The sequence below is a fragment of the Hypanus sabinus genome, chromosome 5 (genome assembly GCF_030144855.1).
Source record: "Hypanus sabinus isolate sHypSab1 chromosome 5, sHypSab1.hap1, whole genome shotgun sequence".
Taxonomy (NCBI): Eukaryota; Metazoa; Chordata; class Chondrichthyes; order Myliobatiformes; family Dasyatidae; genus Hypanus; species Hypanus sabinus.
In genome coordinates this window covers 11,991,672-12,007,346 of record NC_082710.1, presented here as the reverse complement: position 1 = coordinate 12,007,346, position 15,675 = coordinate 11,991,672, and the positions used below count along the sequence as shown (strand labels likewise).

Here is a 15,675-nt window from a genome sequence, read left to right as displayed (position 1 = left end):
GTCATGGGGAGAACGGACAAACTTTTTAGAGACAGTGGCAGGAATTGAACCACAATCACTGGCACTGTTTGGTGTTTCGCTAGCTGCTGCACTACTATTCCACCGAGGTAATCAGTTTATTAACTTAAGTTGGAAAATTGCTCTGTGTTGAGGTTGAAAGCTGTTTTCACATTCTTATCCAATAAAAAAAGGCAAATCTGTATTATTTTCCAGTAGCTGATGTACAGAGAGAAGAGTAAAAGGCTTAGAGTGGGAAGGCACAGGCCTGGTGAGGGGAGTGGGGGAGAAGACAGGTCTGATGAGTGGATGATGGGTTCTGAGAGAGTGGGGAGATTAGGGTCTAGTGAATAGAGGGGCAATCGGAGAGATGGGGAAACAATGAATCTATAGATGGTGAAAGGGAGTGTGGGAGATCAGAGAGATATAATGCCCAGTGAGTGGAGAGAAGGGGTGTGTGAGAAAGGAGAATACATGCTTGGTTCCTGGTTATTAGTGCTGAAGTCTGGCTTCAAAGTACAGATGTTATTTTTGTGGCACAATAGCATAAAGTTATTACAGTGTCAACAACTCGGGTACAATTCCATCGCTGTCTGTAAGTAGTTTATATCTTTTCCCCACGAATGCATGGGCTTCCCCCAACAATACAAAGACGTACAAGTTAGGGTTAGTAAGTTTTGGACATGCTACACTGACGCAGCAGATGTGGCAACTCTTGCTGGCTGTACCCGCACATCCTCAGACAGTGTTGGTTGTTGACTCTAACAATGCATTTCACTGTATGTTTCAATGTACACGTGACAAATAAAGCTACCTTTATCATTATTTTTATTTTTCTCATTATTGTTTGGATATGACAGGTAACTCTCAGTTTATTTTTTTAGACACAGAAGCAAGCAAGGCAATGGAAATGCATGTTTGCAGAATCTGGCCACTGACAACACCGGACACTGTACACTATCTGAAGATAGGTTGGGATGAAGACTTGGGAAATGGCTTCACAATAACTCTGTGCAATGGAGAACAAGCATGGAGTGGAAGTGGTACGGTTCATATTAGTTTAAGCACAAAAATCTCACGTACTTTTTCTAATTAAGAAATGCTAGCATCGTTAATCATGTGCATACATTTTGAAATTAGAGGATGCATCCATGTAGGTACAGTTGCTACAATTACCTTGCACCAGAGGTACTGAATTCTATAATTCTACAAAAGGGGAATGGACTTAATGGATTGTTCTTACAGAGTATGGGTCAAAGAGATTTCTCTGAGCTGCAAAGATCCAATGATTATTCTGAAAGTGGCTTCAGAGAGCCTATGCATTTGGCCTACAGTTAAGGGAGGACCTTAGAGAAGTAAATGAATCACAGTGAATGAAGGCAAGCTAAAATTCTAAGCCATTAAAAAAGGAGAATTTTATGTTTGAGGGTTGGGTAACTGATGTGCCAGTATATATCAGCAGGGATAGCAATACCAGGGTAAGATTTGGAGAGTGAAATTTGAATGAAGTAAGATGTGCAAATGTATAAGTGACTGAAGGTCTTCCAGAAGAGGGATGGAACATTTACATGGCAAATAAGGAATTAGTTATTGGCCTCTGGCATCAACATGGTACACCCACAACTCACTGAAGTCTAACTTTTTGGCATGCAGCAGTGAAAAGAAAAGAATGTTATGTGACAGATAAGGATTTAGTTATTGATTGGGAGATGTAGATCACTGAGCCAGACAGTGTTCTAGAGGGAAGAGAGTTAATAGATTAGGCATAATAGTTGAAAACTCCATTTTCTGCTCTTAGGGCGTTGAGATTGATAATTATTAAAGATGATCTTATTAAAAGTTGCTCTTGTCTCAACTGCAGAGGTTTTAATTAACCTTTCCAGGTTTTTCAGTCCCCCCCCCCCCAGTTTAGCACAAGTTACTACTATATTTTTGATTGTTATCTTATCCAAATCTCTTGTGAATACCTTATCGTTCTTACCCACACTACCACTCAATGGCTCTTCTCCTTCAATGGGCTCTGCTTCATTTAGCATGTAGATATGATTTCTGATTCACGTAAGGGCTCTGGGTTTTCGTGCTCAGATACATTAATTGTACTAGTAGTGGAAGGTGTATGCAGAGAACATATATTCTGCTATGGTGCATGGCTGATACACTTGAAATTCAAGATTCAAGATCACTTATTGTCATTCTTCAGTATATGAATATAAAGAAGAGCAAAATGATTGTTACTTTGGATCAGATGCAGCATAAAAACACAATAAGCATAAAAATACAATAAATAAAAATATAGAAGCAATCCTGTAAAACACAATGGCCAATTACATAGACTGATTGTACATACATAAAGTGATTCTAGTTAAGACTCTTGGCAGTGTGGAGGATCAGAGGGATCATGCGGTCTGAGTTCATAAGACACTCAAAGCTGCTATGCAGGTTGACTCTGTGCTTAAGAAGGCCTATGCTGAATTGGTCTTCACCAATCGTGGGATTGAGTTTAAGAGCCAAGAGGTAATGTTACAGCCATATAAGACCCTGGTCAGACCCCACTTGGAGTACTGTGCTCAATTCTGGTCGCCACACTACAGGAAGGATGTGGAAACCATAGAAAGGATGCAGAGGAGATTTACAAGGATGATGCCTGGATTGGGGAGCATGCCTTATGAGAATAGGTTGAGTGAACTCGGCCTTTTCTCCTTGGAGCGACAGAGGATGAGAGGTGTACAAAATAATGAGAGGCATTGATCGTGTGGATAGTCAGAGGCTTTTTCCCAGGGCTGAAATAGCTAGCATGAGAGGGCAGAGTTTTAAGGTGCTTGGAAGTAGGTACAGAGGAGATGTCAGGGGTAAGTTTTTTACACAGAGAGTGGTGAGTGCGTGGAATGGGCTGCCAGCGGCGGTGGAGGCAGAAACAACAGGGTAACACAAAGCACACAGCAGATGCTGTGGTCAAATCAAGACGTACAAAAAAGCTGGATGAACTCAGCAGGTTGGGCAGCATCCGTTGAAAGAAGCAGTCAACGTTTCGTGTTGAAACCCTTCGTCAGGACTAAAGAAGGAGGGGGCAGGGGCCCTATAAAAAAGGTGGGGAGAGGGTGGAAAACCAATCAAAGGAAATGTCAAGGGGTGGGGGAGGGGAAGCAGGGAGGGGATAGGCAGGAGAGGTGAAGAAGGAATTTAAGGGGAAAGCACTGTGGATAGTAGAAGAAGGCAGAATCATGAGAGGTGATAGGCAGCTAGAAGAAGAGACAGAGTAGAGGTGGGATGGGGAAGGGAGAGGGAGGGAACTACCAGAAGTTGGAGAATTCGATGTTTATACCAAGGGGCTGGAGACTACCCAGATGGTATATGAGATGTTGTTCCTCCAACCGAAGTTTGGCCTCATCATGGCAGTAGAGGAGGCCATGTATGGACATATCCGAATGGGAATGAGAGGGAGAGTTGAAGTGAGTGGCAACCGGGAGATCCTGTCTGTTGTGGCGGACGGAGCGTAGATGTGTAGAAGCAATAGGGTCTTTTAAGAGACTCCTGGATGGATACATGGAGCTTACAGAACTAGAGTGCTATGGGTAAGCCTAGGTAGTTCTGAGGTAAGGACATGTTTGGCACAGCTTTGTGGGCCAAAAGGCCTGTATTGTGCTGTGGGTTTTCTATGTTTCTGTGTACCGTTGCTGCCTGTAAGGAGTTTGTACGTTCTCCCCATGATGCATGGTTTTTCAGCACAATACAGGCCCTTTGGCCCACAAAGCTGTGCCAAACATGTCCTCGTACACCTCTCATCCTCCGTTGCTCCAAGGAGAAAAGGCTGAGTTCACTCAAACTATTCTCATAAGACATTCTCCCCAATCCAGGCAACATACTGGTAAATCTCCTCTGCACCCTTTCTATGGTTTCCAGGTCCTTCCTGTGGAAAGGAGTGGCTGATGTGCATGTAGAGGTGGTGGGGTTGTTAGGGTGAGTTAATGGATGGAGGTGTTGATCAGCATGACAGCTTGAGGGAAGTAACTTGAGGGAGTAGAGTGGTTCTGGTGTACGTGCTGTGTAGCCTCTTCCCTGACGGGAGTGAGTCAAAAAGGGTGGGGGAAGATTCTTTATGGTCTTGTTGGATAAGGGATAAACACGTGAGCCAGCAGGGAAGTACAACTGAGGAAATGTTTGTTTTACTTGTATTGGCAAATGTTGGCATTCTGACTTGGTTTCCAAAGCAATATGAAGTGCTTGAGCTTATAAATGTCATCACTCACAATTGGATTTGAATCTCAACGAAACTTGCAAGTCAGTTTGTACAAACGTAAATAGGTTATTTGCTATAATAAATTGCCAATTCTGTTCCCAGTGTCAAGTGATCAGATAACAATAGAAGCAAATGAGGCTGAAATGGACAGGGAAAAGTATGTGGAAGACCTTCGATGTGCACTGCTAACACGGGATGAAAAGACAAACCGTTACAGCTTTGACTTTATAAAGGACAGCGAAAGAGAAGTTTTCCATTTCTCCTATGAGAAGGTCTCACAAGACATCTCAGTAAGTAGAGTACAATTTTAAACTGATGTAACATTGTCTTTATATAGATAATACTATTTTACAGATATGGTTGCTGCCACATTTAGTTATAATTTGATTTAAAAACGATGTCTGCATAACACCATGAGGTTCAGCAACAGTTATTGTCCTTCAGCCATTAGGCTGCTGAACCAATGTGGATTGCATCACTCACTTCAATATGGAACTGATTCCACAGCCTTTGCTTTAAGGACTCCTCAACTCATGCTTTCAATGTTATTTATTTATTATTATTTGTTCTTTTTTGTATTAACACTGTTTACCTTCTTTTACACATTGGTTGTTTGTCGATCGTTGTGTGTAGTTTATCATTGCTTCTATTTTGTTTCTTTCTATCTACTGTGAATGCCTGCAAGAAAATGAATCTCAGCGTGGTATATGGTGACATATATGGACTTGAACTTTGAGAGTATAAATGTATGATTGTGCTTCTGACTGTGCAATGGTGGATCTGAATCTTTGAAAGATAAACCACATTGCCTTCCTTCAGTAATGTAACCTGTGACATAAGAGCTTAATTTCCTAGTCTATGTAGTAGGGATTAAGAAAACTATTGTTTCTTTTTTTCCTAAGGGGTGAAGCATGCAATGTCTTTTTAAAAACAGCTGTGCTCAGTTGATTTTATCCATTTACGTTCAAGCCTGATAAATATAAAACTTTTATTGTTGTTTGTATTGTCAACATTAAGTTTAAATTTGAATTTTTACTTTAAAAGGGTCTTGTATTCTCAATTGATAACATTGCCTTTTGTTTTGATTCTTTCCTCATCTCTGCTGTTCTAGACTGGTCACTCAAATTTGTCATTCATAGAGCTATTTGCTGTATCACTTCTTCTTTTATTGCTACAATATTCTTACTGTCACAAAACTTCAGATATTTCATTAGCTGTGGAAAACTTAAGATATGAGATTGTACATGCTTTTATTGAAAAACGTTCCTTTATAAATATTATATAAGTTGGTATTCTTAAGACGTAGTTAATTGAAATTGAGTGTCTAACAAAAAATGCATGATCTCTTTTTGATTTTTTTATTCATGGGATGTGTAGCATGATATTGTCCATTCCTCAGTGCTCTAAACTGAGGAGGATTTGAAGAACCAGCCTCATTTGTGGGCAGACTTCCTCCCTGAAGGATGTTATGTTTTTATTGAAATGGTAATCTGGCTTTTCTTAACAGTAATTTGGGAATGTACAGTACTTTGGGGCTACACCTTTGTAAGTACTTCACATTTCAACTTTATTTGAAAGAACTTTTCCTTAGGTGCCAGGATGCATTCAGGAATGAAGTGTCAGTGCACATAGGTGTCAATATGTGTCTTTACATTGTTTATCAGGAATGTTCATATTTTGAAGCTTTCATTTTATGAGTAGATCTGCTGAGTGTGCTATTAGTGAATGCTGAATTCTCATTGTATGATGAGAATTCTGTGCTGTCTTTCACTCTTCTCACGCTCAGGCAGCAACCCCATTAAGGCCATTCTTGCTTTAACACTGGAAGTTTTTTTAAAAATATAACACAATTCTCTTAATTAATAATGAAATTACTCAATTCACTTCACATTTGCAATGTGGGGGGTATTATGTTTTGGGGCTAATTTCCTAAACTGGAAACATATCGTTTTAGGAACAGCTACACCTCCGCCGTTGGATTTCTGAACGGATGATGAACCAACCCATGAACACTACCTGACTATTTCTGTTCCCTTTTGCTTAACTTAGTTAGTACATTTTTTCTTCATTTTTTATGGTAATTTATAGTATTTTTATGTATTGCACTGAAATGCTACTGCAAAACAACAAATTTCATGACATATGTCAGTGTTATTTAACCTGATTCTGATTTTGTTGTTTTTAGTTAAAAGTCTAACTTTTTGGCAGGCAACAGTGAAATAAGTTCATGACAAGGAACATTCAGAGTTCAAAATAAAAGTTATTATCTGAGTACACACATGTCACCGCATACTACCCTGAGATTCTTTTTCTGTGGGCGTACTTAGCCTGTGACAAGGAATTAGTTATTGATTGGTTGATGTAGAAGACAGAGGCAGAAAATGTTATAGAAGGAAAGGAATTAGTAGATCAGGTATAACGGTTAGAAGCTTAAATTTTTGCTCTTAGGGCATTGAGATTGATAATGATGGTGATGACCCTCTTGAAAAAATACTTCCTGTCTCAATTGCTGAGGTATTAGTTAACCCTTGCAGGTCTTTCAGCATTTTTCCCAGTTGCTACTTTGTTATTTTAATTTGGAAATAATTTGTAAAATGTATAGCTCAGGTAGTTGATGACTGGGTTGAGTTGTTCTCCAATCTTGGCAATTTACTTGCAAACATTTCATCACCGTAGGAAGCAACATCATCAGTGCACTGATGGTGACAAGATATTTGCAAGTAAATTTCCAAGATCAGGGAACAACTCTACCCGGTCATCAACCACCCGAGCTATACATCTTCTGAATTATTTACAAATTAAAATATTTACAACGAAGTAGTAACTGAGAAAAATACTGAAATACCTGGAAGATCGGAGAATAACTCAACTCAAACATGTTTTAATTTATACAACATGTATACATTGCTGCTATATACCTGTTTAAGCCATTATAATGAAAAGGGGACTGGAAATGCAGTCCAGTTGAGTCAGGACTGCCATGCTAATATCATTATGGAAGATATTTTCACTTAAAGTTTAAAGTTCAAAGTAAATTTTTTATCAAAGTACATTTATTATCAAAGTACATTTATGTCACCATATACAATCCAATACTTAAGTATTACTCATTGATAAATTATTAACCAAATGCTGCGGATTATCTACCATCCATGTTTTTTAAAAAGTTATCTTTTGTGGTATCATAATAAATGAAGTGCACTGTATTATTTTTTCATTGAAGAGAACTCTCACAGTGTTAAAACAATAGTGGCTTTAATGGGGTTGCTGCACAGAAAGGCAGTATGTGTCACAAGCAGCTGCAGTACAAACGAAGCCACCCACACAGCAAGCTCAGTGAGGGCTGCCAAGGATTCCAGACTGGCCATTCAAATCATCGCCACCTAAACAAACACTACAGCACAACCAGAGAGTTAGTCTATGATCTATGTAGGTGAAAAAGTTATTTATCTCACAGTACAAGATGGGGGTAACTGTTATTAAACAAATATAAGGTTCTGAAAACAAGCAATGGCTTACAAATGAACGGACATACTGTAGAACATAGAACAGTACAGCTCTGGATAGGCCATCTGGCCCATAATTTTGTGCCAACCTTGATGCCAGTTTATACTAAATGTCCTCCTGTGTATTATTCATATTCCTTTATTCCCTTTGTATTCATGTGTCTATCTAAAAATCTCTTAAACTCCATCAAACTGCCTGATTCCATCATTACCTCAGTAACTCATTCCAGGCACCTAGCACTCACATTACCTTTAAACATCTCCTCTCTAATCTTAAACACATGTCCTCTGGAATTTGACATTTCTACTCTGGGAAAAGATTCTGTTTGTCTACTTTATTTCTCCCTCTCATGAATTTACAAACTTTGATCAGGTCCCCCCTCAGCCTCTGACACTCTAGACCAGTGGTTCCCAACCTTTTTTTGGTCATGCCCCACCTAATCACCTCTAAAATCCTGATGCCCCCTGATATATAATTCTTATTATTCAAAAAGTGAACTCCTATTCACCTGGAGGAAGCCTAAAAGACCATTAACTTGGTTTAAACAAGCTTCCAAAGAACATGGCATTCATGAAAGAGAAAAATAAAAGAACCAAAGGACTGTTAAAGTTCTGAGGAAGAAATTACTAAGAAATTGTAAAAAAAAAGGACATTAAGTGATATTAAAATAATAATAATAATTAATAAATAAAACAATGCCGATTCATTTCTACAGCATACAAAGGAAGATACACTGTTTAAAAGAGATGACGCAATGTACACACCTTCACACCACCAAGAACCGAAAGCTACTGCAAAAAGCAGCATTGGCGCGACCTCGTACGAGTTTCTCATGCGTTTGGACTTGTTCATTTGTTCCTTCCTACATCAGTCAATTCATTAATTTAATTATGAAAGCCATTTGATGGTTGTAATGATGGTGATACACAATATATACAGTACATACGCAATTACACATGTACATACACACAAGTATTTTTATGTATGCATACTGTATATACACATATGTGTCAATTCGCACACACATACTGATACAGACTTACCAGAAAAAATTCACTGTTAATAACTCATTCTCAAATTGCCCCCCTTAAAAATCAAATTACCCCCCTGTGGGGCGTACGCCCCACGTTGGGAACCACTGCTCTAGACAGTGCCACACAAGTTTGTCCAATCTCCAATCTTTCCTTACAATTCACACCCTCTAGTTCAGGCAGCATCCTGGTGACCCTCTTCTGCACTCTTCTCAGAGTCTCCATATACTTCTGGTTAAGATTTCTACTGCTATGCTGTAGGTATTTCATTTTAGCAGTTTTCTATAAAAGCAGTGTGTTCTGCTAGTAGAATGCTTTGGTTTCAGCTAGCAAGAAGATGACATGTTGTTCAACTTAGGAATGTTTTGTCAGCCCCAAGCAGGGTGTTGGGATCGGGAGAAAGTTCTGGAGAGAGCGGGGCAGGGAGAGTGTTGTGACGGGCGGTAGTCCGGTTTGGGGTCCTCTGCCAGAAGTTGCAGAGTGCGACAGAAGGGAAGAAGCTGTAGAATGTCATTTGAGACCCCGTTGCACCAAGTGCTTTGTGCAGATGAATGGCTCCAAGGAGGAAGTGCCAATAGCCCTGGCTGAGAGCCAGTTTGTTTAAGATGGACCTCGAGGGAAGTTTGGACTGTGATGGGTGCTTTCATGCAGACTGTGGGCTAGCACGGGAGTAAAAGATGATGCCAGTATAAGCTCCAATGTTGCATGCACAGTGGACTTTGACTGTAATGGGCCCTTTAATTTTCTTTTTCCTATTAACTATTTGATAAAGCTGAAATTGGTAAATACACTTTTGTTATAATTTTATACAGTGTATGATCTGTTATTTCTTGCCAACTGACAATTGTGTATGGGCAGTATATACACAGCATTCAGTCAAATCAAGGTTCTCACCGCTGAGTCACATGGGTGTTAGTAGAATTAGCTAACAAGCTGAGTTTTCATAAAAGCCCGGTGAGAGGGTTGCATTTCCAATAATGAGGTGACCAGAACTGCTCACAATACTCCAAGTGTGATCTGACTGAAGTCTCATATAGGTGCAGTATAACTTCCTTACTTTATACTGAACACCCCTTCCAATGATGATATGTATTCCATATTCCTTACTTACCACCTTATCCACTTTTAGTGAGCTATGTCCCTGGATCCCTAGGTCCCTCTGTACCTCATGTGGCTAACAATACAGAAAAGTATTTCATTTTGGAAGTGTTCATTTAATTCTAAAAAGAAAATAGTCTTATTTTGGTAATGAATGTTCCTCACATTAGGATGAACTTGCACTCCTTTTCTCATGCACAATGGTTGGTTGAAGTATTACATTCAAAAGCAGATGTCTACTTGGAGGTGTGAAAGGATTCATTTAACTTCTCCCTAATAACTGTGCAAATTCTACTGCTAATACATGAATGTCACAGTGGGTAAAGCCTCAGTAGAGAAGGACATCTCTTTAGAACAGGTATAAGGAGTTGTTTCTTTAGCAGAGGGTGGTGAATTTGTGGAATTCAATGCCACAGATGGCTGTAGACCATTGTATTTAAGTCAACCACTGTATTTAGAGTAATGGTTTGATCGGTTTTTGATTGGAGAGGGTGTCTAAGGTTACAGTGAGATGGCAGGAGAGAGGAGTTGAGAGGGAAAGTAAATCAGCCATAATTGATTGAGCAGACTCATTTGGCCGAATGGCCTAATTTTACTCTTATGTCTTTTGGACTTACATAGAAGGATTCTCAGTTATCTATGAGATGAAATTGTCCAGTATTATTAGTACTTTGGAAATGAGGAGTCAATTTTATAGTACATGTGCAAAAATATTTGAATAAATAATATTGAGGAGACATTAGAACATAGAACATAGAACAGCACAGTTATGGTCTTATGGTTCTTCAGCATACAATTCTGTTCCCTTCCACTCCTCCCACATTCATAACTCTTACACTGGAACCATGGGGCTTTGGGATTGTGGCTATGTATATACCCTAGTAGAATCTGAGCAACACACATAAAATGCTGGAGGGACTCAGCAGGCCAGGCAGCATCTATGGAAAAGAGTATAGTCGATGTTTTGGGCCAAGACACAGGACTGGAGAAATAAAAGATAAGGAGTAGGAGTAAGAATGAGGGGAGGATGGGAGGAAGGAACATGAGGTGAAACTGGGAGGGGGAGGGGTGAAAGAGCTGGGAAGTTAATTGGTGAAAGAGATACAGGGTTGGAGAAGGGGGAATCTGATAAGAGAGGACAGAAGCCATGGAAGAAAGAAAAAGGGGAGGAGCACCGGAGGGAGGTGATGGGAGAAGAAAATGGGAATGGGGAGTGGTGGAGGGGCGCAATTACTGGAAATCTGAGAAATCGATGTTCATGCCATCAAGTTGTAGGCTACCCAGATGGAATATAAAGTGTTGTTATGCTATCTCCTTATCTGCTCATCACCTCTTTCTAATGCTCCTCCGCCTTCCCAGTTCTTTACTTCACCCTTACCCCCCTCCCAGTTTCATCTAACACCTTGTGTTTCTTCCTCCCCTCCCCCCACCTTCTAACTCTGACTCCCCATCTTTTTGAAGGGTCTCGGCCCGAGATGTCAACTATACTCTTTTCCATAGATGTTGCGTAGACTGCTGAGTTCCTCCAGCATTTTGTGTCTGTTGCTTGCATTTCCAGCATCTGCTGCAGATTTTCACTTGTTTGCTACTGGCATCTAGAGTATTTTTCCTCAATGTTGCTAGCTATTTTATATAGCTAATCTGGAGTGAAGTTGGAATAAAAGAGGGAAAGAGGAAGGGTACAGGGATGGAGGGGAGTCGGTTTGTGGCGTAGGCATAAGTTACTGACTTCTGAAGATGATGCTTTTGAGGGGCTAGAAGTACCATCAGCATTTAGAGTTCCATATTTAACAACATCCAAAGTAAACCTGCTCGTAGCCAAGTTGAGTAGCTTCGTTGTAAGGGCCAAAAAGATGTTCTCTGATGACTGTACCAAGTTCAATAACTCCCTAACAAATGAAGCAATCCATGACTACATGTAGTAGGGTTTGGACAATATTCAGGCAGAGGTGTCAAGTAATTTGTGTACTGATCAGGGTCCAGGAAATGAGCACTAATACTAGATCAAGTTAGCCATTGAGTTATGTTATCAATGCCCAATTCTATAAGTCACTATCCTGGAATCAACATAAGTAGCTATAAGAGCATGTCATAGGCTAGAAATCTTTCACTGAGTTTGGCTCCTGACATTCCAAACTCTATCCACTACCTATAATGTACAAATCATTAAGATCTTGGGAGTGCTCTCTGCTTTCTTCAAGAAAAACATTTCCAATGATACTTAAAAAGCTCAATGGATTCAGAGATTGATGTGGCAATCTTACCCTCAACCTAAATGTTTGCTTCCTCCTCCATCAGCAGACTGCAACTGAAATGCTAATTACACATTTACTAATTATACAGGAGTTGCTGAGAGTATCTCCCTAATCCATGACCAAGATGACAAGGGCAGCAGACACATGGAAATACCACCATCAGATTTGGAAATACAACACTGATATCATTGTTAGATCTAAATCCTCAAAATCCTTTCCAACAGAACTATGGGAGTACCTTCACTTTTAAACTACTAATAAATTACCTTGCAAACATAAAAATTACTATAATGTACAAGAATAAAAATTGCAAAAGAGGTAATACTAAGATATTACAATGAATTAAAAGAAGTTCTCTGCAATTTCTTGCTCTCTGACAATGTAATTTCAAAGTTGAACTCACAGAAACCAATGTGGATAAGTGATATAACAGAAGTTTGAGGTTAGATGCTTTAATTTGTGTTTGTACACCAGATACTCTGATTCATCATTGGCAAATTGCATAATTGGACCTTGTATTCCTTATAACCAGAAGCATGCTATTTCTTACACAATATTCGGATAGATTATAGACATAAGGAATATTATGGAGAACCTTTGCTCTGTCTACCAGATGTTGGAGAGATTACATATCAGCATGCTTTTTCTTTCCTGTGAAGAAGTTGACTGGATAACTATTCTTACCAGTTTCTTTGCGTCTGAGCCAATGAATATCAAACATTATTTGATGTTTGTATTTGATTTCTTGCGATCTGCTCATGGAGATAAAGCAGAAAACCTCAAAGTGAAATCCAAACACAAAATTATTTAATTTGGTTTGAATCCTTCTTGATGAGGCTAACACACAGCCTTTAAACAGCTGGCTCTTAGACCGATCCATTTACTCGAAATGACATACCCCGTCTTGTATATATGGAGAACTTCCATCCATTAAAGGCAAATGCAGCTGTTTGGCTCCTTGCATGGGTTCAGAATCAGGTTTAATATTCCTGGCATATGTTGTGAAATTTGTTGCTTTGCAACAACCGTACATTAGAATACTTAATAATGAAATAAAAACTATAAATTAAATAAGTAGTGCAAAAAAAGAGTGGAAAAAATAATGAGGTAGTGTTCATTCAGAAATCTGGTGGTGGTGGAGAAGAAACTGTTCCTGAAACATGGAATGTGTTTTCAGGTTCCTGTGCCTCCTCCTTGATGGTAGCCATGAGCAGAGGGCATGTCCTGGGGGATGGGAATCATGATGGATGCTACCTTTTGAAGACGTTCTCGATGCAGGGGAGACTAGTATCCATGATTGAGTTGGCTGAGTACACAACTTTCAACTCAGATGTAAATGATGACCAAATTCTGTGCTCTATATGAGGTCTGATTTCTGATACTTATAAGATATTGTGAGGTAATCCATCCATTCCTGTACAACCATAGATATGACAGAAGTATCTCTGAATTACAAGAAAACAAAAAAATGTCGTTTGCTTAGTTTACATTAAATAACTGTTAGAACAAATTCTGATTTATAGTCATACTGCTGAGTTAAAGTCAGTCTAAATAAATTATAAATAGGTATTCCCAATGGTTGTTAATTATTAAACTTTGAGATATTGTATCAAAGTAATTTTTCCCTTCTGATGGAAATGGACCTAATTATCAGCCACATACTGTGGTTTAATAGCATATCCCATGGTGTTACCTGAAAATCTGTTTGTGCATGAGCTCAGTTTCTTTCAAATACACATGTTAATGCCAGGTACTTTAACAGTTCCTCTGAAGCATCATACTGCGAACGTAAACCTAGTTGTTATAATAGTTTCAATACATGTAAACTCCATCTGCTCATGACTAAGGCAAATTATTATTGGTTCCTAATAATGCTTTATTTATAAATGGCAAGTAAACTGTTAGTTTTTTTTTAAAGTTTGAAAAGTAAAGCAAAGCTGTCTTTCATGACAGCTGAATTTTGAAGTAATTTCAAAATTTGAAGTAGAAAGACAATCAAAATCAGAATCATTTTTATTGTCACTGCCATTTCTATTGTGGAATTTGTTGTTTTGTGGCAGCAGTACAAGTGCAACAGATAAAAATATTACGACAAGCTGCAATAAGAAATATGTGTGACTTTAACTCAGTAGTATGATTATAAATCAGCATTTTGTTCTAGCATTTATTCAATGTAAACTAAGCAAAGGATTTTTTTCTGTTTTCTTGTAATTCAGAAAACAAATGAATAAACAGAGCAAAAGACAAACAGTGAGCTAGTATGCATGGACTGTTTCCTAAAATCAAAATTTAGTGCTAATTACACTGTAGTAGCTTAGAATAATTAGATGGGCAATCTGGAAAATAAAACAAAATTTGAGAGAATGCTATCTTGTAGTTGAATTGAATTGACTTTATTTCTTACATCCTTCATGTACATGAGGAGTAAAAATTTTACGTTACATCTCCCATCTAAATCTGCAATGTGCAATCATAGTAATTTATAATAATTTATAATAAATAGAACAGTCAATGTAATATCGAGTACACTCAAATCAGAATCAAGTTTATTATCACCGGCATGTGACGTGAAATTTGTTAACTTAGCAGCAGCAGTTCAGTGTAATACATCATCTAGCAGAGAGAGAAAAATAATAATAATAATAATAATAAATAAAATAAAACATAATAATAAATACGTAAATCAATTATGTGTATTGAATAGATTTTTTAAAATACGCAAAAACTGAAATTCTGTATATTTAAAAAAAGTGAGGTAGTGTCCAAAGCTTCAATGTTCTTTTAGGAATTGGATGGCAGAGGAGAAGAAGCTGTTCCTGAATCGCTGAGTGTGTGCCTTCAGGCTTCTGTATCTCCTACCTGATGGTAACAGTGAGAAAAGGGCATGCCTTGGGTGCTGGAGGTCCTTAATAATGGACACTGCCTTTCTGAGACACCGCTCCCTAAAGATGTCCTGGGTACTTTGTAGGCTAGTGCCCAAGATGGAGCTGTCTAGATTTACAACCTTCTGCAGCTTCTTTCGGTCCTGTACAGTAGCCCCTCCATGCAAGACAGTGATGCAGCCTGACAGAATGCTCTCCACGGTACAACTATAGAAGTCTTAGAGTGTTGACATGCCAAATCTCTTTAAACTCCTAATAAAGTACAGCCGCTGTCTTGCCTTCTTTATGGCTACATCGATATGTTGGGACCATGTTATATTCTCAGAGATCTTGACACAGAGGAACTTGAAGCTGCTCACCCTCTCCACTTCTGAACCCTCTATGTGTTCCTTTGTCTTACCCTTCCTGAGGTTCACAATCAGGTCTTTTGTCTTACTGACATTTAGTGTCAGGTTGCTGCTGCAGCACCACTCCACTAGTTGGCATATCTCACTCCTGTACGCCCTCTTGTCACCACCTGAGATTCTACCAACAATGGTTCTGTCATCAGCGAATTTGTAGATGGTATTTGAGCTATGCCTAGCCACACAACCATGCGAATACAGAGAGTAGAGCAGTTGGCTAAGCACACACCCCTGAGGTGTGCCAGTGTTGATAGTCAGCGAGGA

The 15,675-nt window shown here is 39.0% G+C and overlaps 1 protein-coding gene across 7 annotated transcripts in view; it reads left to right on the top strand.

The window, feature by feature from the left end:
• xrcc4 (X-ray repair complementing defective repair in Chinese hamster cells 4) overlaps positions 1-15,675 on the top strand; it is a 388,378-nt gene that overhangs the window by 34,626 nt on the left and 338,077 nt on the right. For all 7 annotated transcript variants that reach the window (XM_059969369.1, XM_059969364.1, XM_059969363.1 and 4 more), the window contains 2 exons: positions 882-1,040; positions 4,337-4,524. In XM_059969369.1, the coding sequence (XP_059825352.1) occupies positions 882-1,040; positions 4,337-4,524 (347 nt within the window). The remainder of the gene's footprint in view (positions 1-881; positions 1,041-4,336; positions 4,525-15,675) is intronic.